At 36.6% G+C, this 14,808-nt stretch overlaps 1 protein-coding gene across 1 annotated transcript; it reads right to left on the bottom strand.

Annotated features, from left to right (window-relative positions):
• Positions 1-532: 532 nt before the first annotated feature.
• Positions 533-1,111, bottom strand: LOC110686541. Its single transcript, XM_021863159.1, has one exon. The coding sequence runs from the start codon at positions 1,109-1,111 to the stop codon at positions 533-535; it is 579 nt and encodes a 192-aa protein (XP_021718851.1).
• Between the last annotated feature and the right edge of the window lie 13,697 nt (positions 1,112-14,808).

Raw genomic sequence — 14,808 nt, 5'->3', positions numbered from 1 at the left:
GTGGAACCACTCTACATCAATAAAGAATAGTCAGAAACCATGCGAACTAATACAAAATCTTGCCAAAGTCAAGTAAGATGGACTTTTACCTTGGGAGTTCCGCCTGCTTTTTGTTCTTCGTTCGTCTGTTTGAGAACTTTCGAACGGTACATTGCTATAGAGGCTGCAGTCGGCTTCTTAGAGGCTGAGAGCTACTCCATAGCTTTGTCTGCACAAAGAAACATGAGTTAGAAATCTGCAAGCAAACTTTAAAAATACCTAAAGCATATAAAATTTCAAATGGCCGACTACCTCTCGGCATCTCTATACTCAGCCCACAGTCGGCCAAGTACACCCTATTCGAAAGCCATTCGTAATGAGGAATGTAACTCTGGGTGGGTGACTTCTTTCTCCCTCGTCTGTTCGTTTGTCTGGACGGACAACTGGAATAGACCCTTGTCAAAGATCTTCTCCTGGGCTCGCCTAGGGAGTGGCGGTAGGGCTTTTTTTCTAGCCAGGAGGGGTGGATCCTTATTCCATCTGTTATAACATCCTAAAGGCCTTTCATGAGCACATCTTCATACCAAGATATTTCCTTGCTAAGAGCACCTATCTCATCGTTAGAAGTGAGCAAGTGCTCATGCATGGAAGACACAACATGATCAAGAGAGTCAATCATCATACAATTTTCTAAAGAAGAACATGGATTCTTCATGCTTTCATACATGTCAAATTCAATGACCTCATATCCTACCTTAAGTAAAAATTTTGCACTCGTAACATCAACCATGGCACCCGAGGTAGTAAGATAAGGTCTACCAAGAATTATAGGAATGGTAGCATCTTTATCCATTTTAAGAACCACAAAGTCCACTAAAATCACAAACTTCCCTAATCTCAAAGGAACATCCTCCACCTTACACTTAGGAATCTTAATTGACCTATCGGTCAATAGCAAGGTAATATTAGAAGGCAAAAGTTCCCCTAGCTCAAGTCTTTGATAGACCGAATATGGCATTAGGCTAGCACTAGCCCCTAAGTCACATAAAGCATTATCAATTTGCATCTTGTTAACGGCATAAGGGATAGAGAAGTTTTTGGGATCTTTGAGATTAGTTGGCATCTTGTTCATTATAATTGCACTACAATTCTCGATCAATTTCACCGTCTCTACAACATCACAAGTCCTCCTACCGCTCAAAATGTCTTAGAGGAATTTTTCATCGTTGGGCATTTGTGTGACAACTTCGGTAAATGGTAGAGAAAGGTGAAGTTGCTTGAGTATGTCAATAAACCTTCCAAATTTTTCATCTAACTCTCATGAATTTTTATGGATAAGGAAGCTTGGGTTTAACAATTTCTTTCTCTACTCTCACCTCACTAGGTGTCTCAATCACAACCTCACTCAAAGATGCACCATCTCTCTCATCCTCTATCAAAACCTCCTTAGGGACTTCCTTAGTCTTACTCTTCCTAGGCATACTCTCCTCAAGAACCTTACCACTCCTTGTAAAAATAGCATTAACGGGTCTCTTGGGATCTAGGCCTTGGGAAGGTAAAGAAGAAGGACTAGCATGGTCTTTCAAAGCATTGGCAAGTTGAGAAATTTAATTTGTTTTTCAAGCATCTTATTATGAGTCATCATTTCATTGAATTTCTTGTCACTTACGGCCATGTAAGCGTTCAACAACTTTGTTAGATTTTCAATGATTTTTTCCAAATTAGTCCTAGAAGAAGAAGAAGAGGATTGAATATAGAATTATCATTTTGGGTCTTTAGAGAAAATCCGGGTGGGGGCCCCTTTGAGAGTTATTTTGATAATTGCCCCTATTTTGATTGTTCCAATTACCTCTATCTTGATTATTGTTACCATAACCTTGGTAATGATTACCATAATTTGCGTTTTGATTTTAGCCACTATAACCTTGGTTGTTGTTATAGTTACCTTGGGAAATTTGGTTCCCATAGTTCCTATTACCACCACCTTGGTTATAGTTGTTAAAATTGCCATGATTGTTGTAATACCTATTCCATTGGCCTCTTTGATTGTCAAACCTAGAATCATTATTGTTTGACACATAGTTCACATTCTCATTCACATTTCCATCTTGATCATCACAAATATCCATGCATGAATGAGGGCAATTAGAAACATTATTTAGGCATGTTACTAGAAGAGGGTGAGGGTTGAGGATTAGATGACACACCTCACCCCTTAGTTTGGGAGGGAAGGCACGAGACTTGGGAAGTAGCAGTTTCCAACTTCGCCTTGATAGCGGACATTTCCTTCCCCAAGTTTGTTATTTGTGAGGAGAGATTGTTGATTGCATTTAAATGATCAACCGAGTGCACCGAAGAGCTACTCTTTCTAGTTGACTCTCTCTCTCCATCTTGCCAATCTCTATAGTATCTCACTACGTCTTCAATTATGTCTACCACTTCCTCTTGCGTTTTATTCATGATGGAACCTCTAGCTCCTCCATCTAAACATGACTTCCCTTGAGGACTAAGGCCTCCATAGAATATTTGAATAATTTGGTAAGTACGAATTCTGTGGTGTGGATATTCTCTATGATACTCTTTGTATCTCTCCCATGCTTCATAGAGGCTCTCACTTGGATATTATTTCAAAACGTTGAACCAAAGCTCTATCCTCCGTCGTTTTCTTTTGTGGATAGAAATGGGATAGAAATTCCTTGGTAACTTCGTCCCATGTCCTTAGAGAATTTGGCATGACCTACTTGTCTAACAATTCCAAGGCACGCCCTATGAGGGAAAAGGGAAAGAGCTAAAGGCGAATCAATTCTTGGGAAATTCCATTCACCTTGATAATATTGCAATATTTCTCGAACTCCTTGAGATGGTTTAGTGGGATTTCATGCTTGGCCCCACTAAATTGACGCCTCTCTATCAAAGTGATCATTGTTGGCCTTATTTCAAAATCGTGGAGCAATCCCACTCTCAAATCTATATGCACCGGGAATCCCAAATTCTTTCAACGCCACCCTTGGATTTTCTCCCATTCTTTCTTGTTCTTCTTGTTGTGGATCTTCTTCACTTGTGGTGCTAGAACTCAAAGAGCATCTAGCAACCCTTAATATTTCAATATTCCTCTCAATCTCCGGATTAAATGGCACTAGTGAATGACCACGTGCTTTGTGCATGCAATCTCAAAAGAAATGATTAGTAGCACAGCTACACGTGTAGCCTAAAAATAAATATTTTTGTTTTTTTTTCAATTAAGAATGAGACTCAACTGCTATAACAAAGCACCAATATCATTCCACAGCAACGGCGCCATTTTTACAAGAGGAAATTGTAGGTCGTTTTGTACCCTTTTCTAGAGCCAAACTAAATTTGTAAATACTCGACCAACCTAATACGAATATATGGTAAGTGAAGGGTCGAACCCAAAGGAATGAGTAGGCGCAAGCTATAGCCTATGTCAATCTAGTTTGAAGAATTTAGATGGTTACGGTTGCTAACTAAGGTGTCAAGAAACTAGATAAATCTAGAAATTCAATATGCTAAACACTAGGGGTATAGGTTCAACATGCAACATCAATGATTATGCTAATTGATATATCACTCAATCGATTCAAACATTTGATCGAAGGTAGGAGTAAGTCGGTGGGACTACTAACCCTAACCAAATTAGAAATTTATAATACCTAAACTTACACTAAACTAGTTAGTGGCAAACAAAAGGGTCAAACCCAAAAGGACTAAGTGTATTAATTCGTGCCAACTAGACTACTAGGGAAAGTTGTGAGATAGAGAGAGGTTAAACTAAACACGACTAAGAATAAACAATTAAAACTAGGGAAAGTGGAATCCAATCACATCAATGTATTAAACAACATCATACAAATAGATGAAAATGACCTTGATTAAGAACATCAACACATTTAACTCACTCTCGCACAATTAAGCATGTTAATTATCCTACTAAACTAATTCTCTCTCGTGTAACTAGCCTAGCAAAGGTATGGAAGAATTTAGGGCTCTCAACCAACTCAATCTCGCACAATTGATTGAAAGCACAATTAAGAGCATAGAATAGATTAGCTAGAAAGATTCTAATCCATAGAAGCATCACCCATACACAATAATCAAGAAACAATTTCATACTAATCACAATCAATCATTCAATTCATTAATATAACCTTCATCCAATTCCCTAGAACAAAACCTAAGCTAACATAATGAAGAAAGACATGGAAAACAAGGTAAAATAAGAATAAAAACAAGATTAAACAAACAAACTAATTAATCTACTCAAATCAACAAAAAAAAAGCAAAAACTAAGAATCAAGCAAAGAAATAAAGATGAGAGAAAGTTAGAAATGCTCATTGAATAGATGAGAAGAAGTTCCGCAAAGTTGCTTCTTCAACCTTTCAAAAACTCCATGGAAATCCAAGCTTTCTCTCTCTACACTACTCCTAAACTAGAGAGAGAAAATCCTAATCTAACCCTAAGAGAGAGAAAATATATGCTAAACTAATCTAATCTATCTAAAATAAAATGTTGATTGAAAGTTCCTAGAAAATAACCCTAAAAGGGGTATTTATAATACAAGGCTTAAAAATAAAACAAAAGAAAATAAAATGAAAATAAAACTAAATAAAATAATTAAAATAACAAAACTAAAATAAATAAAAAGGAAATAAAAATGAAAACAAAACACAAAAAACCCCCAAAATTCCCACCCAAACCCACGATTTCAACATCACCACCCAATTCCCTTTCTCTTTGTGGCTGCTCTGAACTTTCATCACCATCACGCATCATCTTCACCCTTCATCGAAAATCTTCATCAAGCAAAACTAAATCGCGACCGTCTGATCTTCATTAAAATCACGTGAAAAGCTCGTGATTGACCCACATTGCACGCCCACACAGAAGTCGCACAGCAAGTCGCGCAAAGCTACTGCTTCAACTCGATTTTGGACTTCATTTTGTGCGCTTTCTGACAGGGCTGCGCAGCCGCGAATTGGTTGCTCTGTGAGTTTGGGTGTTGGGCGAATTGCGGCTGCAATTGTTGTTGTTGTTTTGGTGGCTGACGGTGGTCTTAGTTGGAGTGGAGTGCTGGTGCGGTTATGGTGGGCTGATAGGTGGTGTTGGTGGTTTAATTGGTGTTGCGGGGGTTTGTGCGTGAGTAATTGTTGCGGGGGTCGAATTAAAGGTGGTAATTGCTGGCGGTTTTGGTGGCGAAATAGGAGGTGTGGCTGGGTTGTGCTGTTGCTGGCAGCAGGGGAGTGTTGGTGATGTGGTGAATTGGTTGCTGCGGTTTGCACGTGAGTGGTGTGACGGTGGAACATGGGGTGTGAAATGGTGGTTAATTGGTTGTTGTGGTTTGGGTGGCTGCTGTGGCAGTGTGGTGGTGATTGCTATTGGTGTTGGTGTTGTTGGGGGAAAGCAGGGAGCAGGGGAATTACTTGGTGGTTGTTTGGTGTGTGGAAGAAGTGAGTTGCGTGGCTGATGGTGGAGGTTGGTAGAAGGTGGTTTGGTATTGTTGTTGTTGCGTAGGGTGTGGGTGTGGGTGTGAGAAGGAGGAGCAGGGGTTGCTGGTGAGAATTAGTGAAGGGGTATTGGTTGCTGTGGCGGCTTGAGATGGTTGGTAAAATAGGGGAAAATTGATGGTGATGGCTGGCGGATTGGTGGTGTTGGTGTTGGTTGATACGGGTTTTGGTGGTTGTAGCAGGGGAGTTCTTGCGGCAATTGAAAATCTTTGACTTGAACCTTGAACTCGAGCCTACACACAAACAAACCCGAGGATAAAAGTGTGAAACCGAGACAAATAAAATAAATAAATAAAAAGGAAATAAATAAACTAAATTAGAAAAAGAGAAGTAACACTAAACTAATAAAAATAAATAAATAAATAAAAGTAAAATAGAAATACGAAAAATAAAACTAAAACTAATAAAGACATAAAACTATACAAGTAAATAAAATAAACTTAAAACTAATTAAAACTATGAAAGTAACAAAGAAAAGGAACAAAATAAAATAAATTGAAAGCAAATAAAATATTAAAATAAACTAGAAAATAATTAAATAAAGAAATTAAACTAAAACATAATAAAACTAAGAATTAAACTTGACACTTTATTAAAAAGAAAATAAGAGAAAATAAAGGGAAAATAAACACGAAAATAGCTCTAAAAATACTCCCTAAGAGTGACATAAATGTCACTCATCAAAACTAGAAACTAAAAGAAAAATGAATAAAAAGAGAGAAACTAGGAACTTATTAAATAACAAGAACTAAAAACTTAAAATATAAACATAGAAAATAAGATAATTTAAATAAATTAAAAAAATTAGCTAAAAACTATTAAAAACTACTAAAATACTCAAAATAAAGATAAACGACGCGAATAAGCAAATAAAAGAAATAAATGATAAAAGGGTTAAATTATTGGAAAAATAAGCCGGAAAACGACTCAATAAACACCCTAAAAGTGACATAAAAGTCACTTTATCAAAATTACAAAGGATAAACAATAGTTGCAATCAAAGGAATCCAAAAGCTATCTCCTATAAGCCAAGCTAGGGTCACTATGAATGGCTAACTAGGAAAATCACAATAAAATTCAATCAATTATAGCAATTCTCAAATCAAGGGTTCATGTCATTGAAATTTGCAATGCAATCTAGATTAGTCTTATAGGTTGATCACTCCTAGTCATCACATGCACAACTATGTCAACAAATTTAATTGTAACAATTCAATCAATTTAGGATCATCAACTAGCAAAAATCATAAATCAAGCATGCTTCCCCTTCTCCCTAGCAACTAATCTACTCACTAATCATGGTGAAATTGAGAAGCAAAACAAATTCTTACACAATCATATTCATATCAAGCTTAATAAAAAATAAAATCAATCAACCAACAAGTTCTAAAGAAATGAATGTAATTAAAATCAAAATTCAAGAATTAAAATAAATTGCAATAAAAGTAAATCAAAGGAAAGAATTCTCAAAAATTTTCATTGAATTGAAGAAGTTATTCCAAGATCTTGTTGAAATCTAAGACCAAATTCAAGTACAAATCATGTCAATCTTAATCTTCTCTCTCTAATACTTATGGGAAATTAATCCTCAAGTACAAAAATAAGTCGTAGCTAAAAAAGAAACCCAAAAGCTAAAAATAGAAAAAACGAGCGAAGGAGGCTGGGAGAGGCTGTGCGTGCGCACCACACAAGCTGCGCGCGCGCAAAGCTGGGTCTGCGTGCACGCACCCCCATTGCCGCGCGCGCACCCCTGCTTGGTGCTCGTGGCCTTGGCTCCTTTGCTTACTCGATCAAACTCTGCGCTCCCGAGCATTCTTATCATTGGTGAAGTTGAGGCGATGCTTATGAGAAGGGAAGCTCCTTTATCTTCCAAGCACTTGAACATCTTAAGCCAAAGCATTGCTTCCAATGACCTCGAGTTTGCGGATCTAGCTTGAATTGCATACTTGAAATCCCGGACTTAGCTTCATCAACCCATTTAAATGCGCTCGAGATTTCTCCTTGATGATCAAATCTCGGGAAACTCAAAACACCTACAAAACAAGTCAAGGAAGCAAAGAAGTGAGAGAAATAGTCGAGAAATGAACAAAATGACAAGAAAACTAATAAAAGCATACATTTATCTAGATTTAAACACAAACATGCAAAGCAAGCATTTTTTCATAAACACACGACAAAAAGAATAAAAAACGAGAATAAAACTATAGAGAAAACCTAGCCTAAGAGTTTCATAAATGACAGTCATCAAAGGTACCATCATAAGCACCAACCAACAATTTCTTAACCTTAGCCGGTTGTGCCGCCTCGGTTATCTCCTTGGTGAATGCAGAAGTTTGCTCACCAAGTTTGAGCAGATAACGCTGCAAGTCCAAAAGTTGGACATTGTATGCCGCCTGACCCTTAAAGAGGGCTGGCTACATGAAATGAAGAGAATACGGACCGTAGACCATAGCGGGTATGTATAATGCATTCCCAATCATCGGAGGGCTAGAATGGATGGTATTAACGCCTGTATAGCTCTTACATAAGGATTGACTTTTCCTTACGAATGTATTTTTGAAGTTGTCAGGAGAGGTAGAGGTTGACTCAGACAACTGATGTTTCTGATTTTGTTCAATGAAATGTCGAGCGTCGGGGTAAGTGTTCTTCCTGCCATCCGACTGAACAGCACGTATGACCTTCCTTTTGCCTATCTGGAGCAGAAGGATCTTTTTCCAGTTAATGGAAGGCGTAGTATTCTCTCTGAGATGTAGAGTAGGCTGCATGTCCTTGACTGAATTCTTCCTCGCAGTCTGAGGAGATTTTTTGGCCAACTAACCCTTGCTAGAGCCAGTCCTCTTCATGTCAATCAGGTTCTTGATCTCACACTTGAACTTGTCATAAATTTCATGAGCTCGTCTCTAGTGACTTGAGCTTGACCTCTTGCCAACTAGGTTTCCCCTGCCTGCTTACCAGGGGGCCTACTGGTTGTTGACACCTACTTTTGACCTCTTCTCTCGAAAGGGAGTACGATCATGTTACAAAAATCCATTCTTCATATTATATTAAAGTTGAAGTGTTTATGGGCTACGAAATTCATTATGAAGTAAATTAAAACTTGTATTTGAGACCAAGTAATCTTAGAGCTTTGTCTGATTACTAATTAGGCCTAAAACGTGCTCATACATGTTTAAACTTCATTAATAACGGACCCAAATGCGGCAAATGCAATGATTCGATCTAATGGATCATACATTGTTGAAAACTGATCCAAAAAAATCAATAAACATCATATTTATATTAACAGCCTATGAAGATGGTTGGACCTTTCAAAGGACTTTCCAACGGTACATTATAAGCCTAATTCCGAGTTAAAAGAAGAAGTTATGATCAAAACACTAAACCGGGCCCTAAAACCGACACCCTTGCACTCCAACGACCATATCATTTCATACATAATAGATTTTAACCTAATAGTAGACATTTGTAATAATACGTAATAGTAGACATTCATAGCTTTCCAATGATATCTCACACGCCTAAATCCGACTTTGCAATAAAAAGTTATAGAAGTTTTAAAAACACATTTTTGTATAATGCAAATCGCATACCAGCGCAACTCAGTAAGTTGCGTGAGTGACTCATTGAGATGCGTGCGACACACAGCGCGACTCAGAGAGTTTTGCATGCCACCTGACAGTGCGGCTCTAAAACCCTAAACCTAGATCCCTGGCTACGCCTATAAGTAGAGGTCTTTGTTCAGTATTACAAGCACCGAAAAATCAAAATTAAAAACCCTAGCATTCTCAAAACCCTAATCTCTTATGTTCTCTAACTATCATACTACCTTTCTTCTCTCTTCCCAAAAACTTTCCAACCCTAATTTAATCCATTGAAATATTTGGAGGTACGAAAAAGAATTAAATTCCATAAAAGACAAATAGATAAATGACTTTTCTTTTGTTGTTTAAATAAGTTTAATTGAATAAATATTGTTTGATCACTTTAAACAAACTTTTAATTAATTAATTCACATAGTATTCTTTTGTGAATCAAGACTAGAATTTGATAATTAATTATTGTTTTATCACTCAAGACAAGGCGAATATTGTTGATTTTGTTCTTTTCACGATTATTGATTAAACAAAGAATAACAACTTTTTCAATGTATTTCCCACGTGTTTAATGCTTGTAAATAAAATCAACTAACTTATTCATTAGGTATCCCGTTGCATGTATTGTTTGGTAATGAAATTGTGAAAAAGGAAGAGCTAGTAGAGGCCGTACTAAGGCTAAGATAGCGATTCCCCTCTAAAGGGAACGTTATCTTAGTACCCTCGCTCCCGAACTCATTTATGTAGAAAAATTTTGGCATGGGTAAACTTACAATTCGTGCTAATTATCCCTTGAACTCTACTTCGGAGAAAGGCATGTACGAGGTTTATGAGTTCTCCTAAAACTCATTGGCGACTCCTACTTGTTTCTTACAAAAACCCGTGACGAGAGTATCAATTCTAATTCAAGGTCTCCCAAACAGTCAGGAATTCAAATTCTAATACACCCTAACAAGTGTAAAGTCCTAGGCTTCTAAAGGGCAATGGCCATTTAAGGAGAAGGATCCCCTACGATGGGAACACCTTTGTAGGCGTCGCTCAAATTTCGCTTACGTTCAAGCATGTGTGAATATGCTTGGCACTCACAGAAAGTGGGATTTAACATAATACGATTAGGGACAAATAAAGTAGGGAGCCACCAACAAGTTTTTAAGGAACTTGTAAACCGTTCACGGATCATAAAAGGGCAACCACGATAAGGGACAACGATAGTCAACAACGATTGACCCGTGAAGGTTACACCCCATTCATAATCCATGAGATTACTAACTCCATATGGTTCGGAACAACGAAAGGAGGATTGGGAATGATGGTACGAAATGAGTCATGGAGTCACATTCGCCCGTATTGGCCTCTACTCTATTCTCATAGTGAAAAGTGATTCCTGCGATCTCAAAGGCATACAAACAAAATATTCAATTTGCTCCAAACTATTATTAAGCTAAATTTGTTTAATATTAATGCAACATATAATTCTAAAATATTGTGATCACTTGAATTAATTAACAAGATTAAAAAAGAACCTAAACCGGTTGTCCAAATTATCTTATTAGGCGTGATTTTCAATTACATATTTCCTTTAAACATGCAATATGGTGATCATAATTACAATATAATAAACATTAATATTGGAAGAAATTTAACCATAATTCGAGCAATGTAAAATCGTTAGAAAAATAATATAAATAAAAGGAACATAATTGTTACTTTGATTCTATTTGTTTGCAACTACAAAATAATAAACGAGTTAGTAAATTCAAGGAAATGATAATAAAACAATAATTAAATTAAATTAAATTAAGTAGAGTTGATTTGGGGCCAAACCCTCAAACAGTTCTACCTTTCACGCCTTTGCTTAAGGACAAAACCACGAGTAAAGTACAAACTCCTGGGAGTGCTTGAAGAAGGAATTTTGGAAGAAGATTGGTAGGCTAGTGTTTAGGCTAGAGCATAGAAGAGAGAGAAAAAATAGAGAATTAATTGTTAATTAAGCTTGTTGATGATTGAAAAAAGGGGATATATGACCTCAATCTATAGAAAAAAGAAGGGTCGAAAAATTAGGATAAGATCCGAATTAAATCGGAATAAAACTCGATAGACTGCAGTTTTTTTGGTTTTTGTTTTTATCATATATTTTTATCCAAAAATCAAAATAAGATGAATAAGATGTCGTTAGAAAGCTCTTGAAGTATAATTTCTAATCCAATTAGAATCAGATTAAAATATTTTTTAGAACAAAAGATATAGCCGAAATAGTGAGACGGTATCTGTTTTAGATAGAGTTTGACATTTTATTCATGTATTTTCCGTTATAGCTCGGAATTGATATTATAATATATCATTGGAAAGATAATTTCAAGGGCTATCCTAAAATATATAATTTGGATAAAAACTATGAGGCACGAAAATAATATTTGTCTATATTTGAATGTCTTTCAATTCGGATAGAAATAGGATTTTCAAAAAAGGAGTTTTATTCAATTTCAAACTCTTTAATCTTATCTTTTAAAAAAGGATAATTAGGATCTTTTAGAATCTTATAGAATCTTCTAATTAATACTAATTGGTTTAGGAATGAGATTAAATAATTTGGACCCTCCACATGATCATTGGGTCGTAGGTAAGGTGGGCATAGGTTCGGTTTGGGCTCGGTTTAATATTTTTCCCATAACTTATACGTTATAACTCAGACTTGGGCTTAAAATATCTCGTTGGAAAGCTCTTTTCAATCCCCATCCTACTATTCTATCATTGAACCTAGATAATTGAACAAAATAAAATATATTAAACATTTTTATAAAAAGGACACGAAATGAATGATTTAACAAGACACGAAATGAATTATTTTGGGTTTAAAGGCACGAAAAGAGGAAAATAAGTGAAGGTTTGGGGAAATGGGCTAGGAATTGGGTTGGTTTATGAAATGAAAATATGGATTTGAATATGGATTTAAGCACTCCAAAGATTAAATACTAAACCCGACCAATAGTGGCGCTGAAAGGTTGTTCATCATCGAGTTTGGTTTTGGGGAGACATTTTTAGGTGTCTACAACCTTCCTTACAGTGGCGACTCCACTGGGTAATTAAATGTTATAAGATTAGTTTGAAGTTATTGTTCAAGGTTTGCAACATTAGGTTGCCTATGGATTGTAACGAGAACTAACTTTGATAATTTGTAGTTAGAGAGCGAGACTCGAACGCATAATATCTTCATTTTTCACAAAAATAAAAATCAAACAAGCAACATTGCATCATGCATAATTATAGCACACTTTAACCATTGAGGATTGACTCATTAACTAGGGGTTGCCAACACTAGGATTCTATCCCAAAATCAATAACAATAATCCCACCCATATCTCCAACAAAATGTTAGGAGAGCTATGTCATGAGTCAACACGTTGAGTGATTTATTCATGCATCGTCCCTTAAGATATGGTACCATTGGACACCTAAGCCTTGACCTTAGAATGTCATTGTATGCTTTGACGGTTCCTTTTATGTGACTACATGAATATGTGCTTTGTGTGAATTGTGTCTAATCTAACTAATTCCAACTTGTTACCTAGAGATATAACTAAAAAAAAAAATTCACAAAAATTATGGTTCGACAAAAAAAAATGTTTTTTTTATCGTTCTTTTTGCGTTTTCGCAAAAAAAAAAAATAAAAATAAAATTGTCTAACCTAACAGGTGGCACGCACAACTATCAAAGATGCGCAAGCCCTCCAAGCGCAATTTCAAAAGTTGCGCGCGACACCTTCGAGCAACTCTGTGTCATGCGCGCGCCCACTGTTCAACGTTGATTTTGACTCGTTACGAGCAATATCATACAGAGAAAACGATATTACCGCTTCAAGCTTAATCGTTAAGTAGGTACTAAAAATATCTCTTTAGCTAACAATGTTGTCTAGCCTAGTTACCTTTACTTTGATTTTCGTTTTCGTTTTTTTTAAAAAAATATATATATAAATTTTTTTTATCGTTCTTATTACGTTTTCGCAAAAAAAAAAAATCGGAAAAATAATTTTTTAAATAGTTCTTTTTGCGTTTTTGAAAAAAATATCGAAAAAATGTTTTTCATATTATCGTTCTTTTTGCGTTTTCAACAAAAAAAAAAAAAAAAAACACATGTGGTAGACGCTACTCTTGAAGATGCACTTTCCACCTTATCCCTTAAAGTAATGGTGTCCTTCGAACAAGTGTACTATTCCGTTAGTGCTTTCAGTATTACTAGATAGCTAATATATTCAGTAAGGTCAAGTGAACGGAATGCCTAGGTGGAGGTCGCTTCCGATAAGTAATATAATGCATAATTAATATTACAACTTAATCTTGACTGAACCCTTCGGGTCACACCCTTAGCAGTAAACGAACCGACTCGACGAATTAATTCGAAAGAAAGTAATTCGTCGCCTGAGTATTAAATATTTAGACGACAGAAATTCGAGCTTAGAGCGTCAAAACCGAACGTCGGAAGTCGAGTCAAAAATAGTAAATGACGAGACGCGCAAATAATAATAAATTGCCAATATTTCCCAAAATACACCTAGCATCGGAATGCCCCGAGCATCCGAGTGCTAAGGGCATAATGTGCTAAGCATTGGTGGCTAGCATGCGCACCAAGCCAAGCCTAGGATGGTTGGGGCATGCTAGCGCACCAACGCTAGCAGCCAAAGGCAGCCACATTCGCAAGCAACAGCAACAGCCCGCACAAGGTGTGCGTGGCTTGCTGGCCGCAACCAGCAGTAGCCCACACAAGCTTGCGTGGCTTGCTAGCTACGAGCAGCAGCAGCCCGCATCACCTAAGGTGCAGGTGGGCCGTGAGCAAAAAGGGAAGCAAGTAAAGGGAGGGTTTAAATGTGAGGGACATGTGGCACAAGGAGAGTATGGAGTGGGGAGCAAGTATGCTCCCCTACTCTCCAAGTGGTCCTCACTTCCCTTTACATATAATAGTGACACTTGTAGATTTATTATTAGTTTGCTTAATTATTTAAATTTAGCTTTAAAATAGATTGTGGAATTTTATTCTCCCATATTAATGGGATATAAATTCCGACTCTCCCTCTTGCCTATAAATACCCATCTTGGGTTTTTAGGAAGTGTGCTTGAGTAGGAGTTCAATAGAGCATTGCATTAGCAAAAGCTCTTAAACTCATATGATATTCAGGTCTTGGTTGGACCTCGCTAACCTCGAGGTATCGGACCTAAAAGTCTCTAGTAGTTTTTGCAGATGGATTTCCGTAGGGGGCTCGCGTATTTTCGGAGCTTAAGCTATCAAGTAAGAGCCCGACTTTGAGGGTGAACCACGTTTCTAAGGTAAATTCTGATTTTATCCTTTTATGTTTATTTTTTATGTTTTATGTTTTTATTAATTGTGAGTGGTTCTTTGGGTCCGAGTTGTTTCCGCGGTGAGTCGAACTCACCAAACCCCAACAGCGGTATCACAACCTCGCTCGTTTATTTTTAAAATCATAATATTTTTCAAGGTTCTTTTATGGCTTAATTTTTCTGGTTTTTAGCTGCTAATTAGATTAGTAGCTCGTTTCATTTATTTTAACCTCGCATTTTTCTAGGTCTCGGTTTTTAGCCAAAAAACGACCATAAATGCACTTTTCGAGGGATTTTTCGTTTTGACGAAAATTTTTAAGTATTTCTAACCTTGAAAATTAATTGCATATTTATGGTGGTTATGTAACTGGTTCAATACATAT

The sequence above is a fragment of the Chenopodium quinoa genome, unplaced genomic scaffold (genome assembly GCF_001683475.1).
Source record: "Chenopodium quinoa cultivar QQ74 unplaced genomic scaffold, ASM168347v1, whole genome shotgun sequence".
Classification (NCBI taxonomy): Eukaryota; Viridiplantae; Streptophyta; class Magnoliopsida; order Caryophyllales; family Amaranthaceae; genus Chenopodium; species Chenopodium quinoa.
The sequence above is the reverse complement of the archived record's forward strand: the minus strand, read 5'-3'. Positions and strand labels throughout refer to the sequence as shown.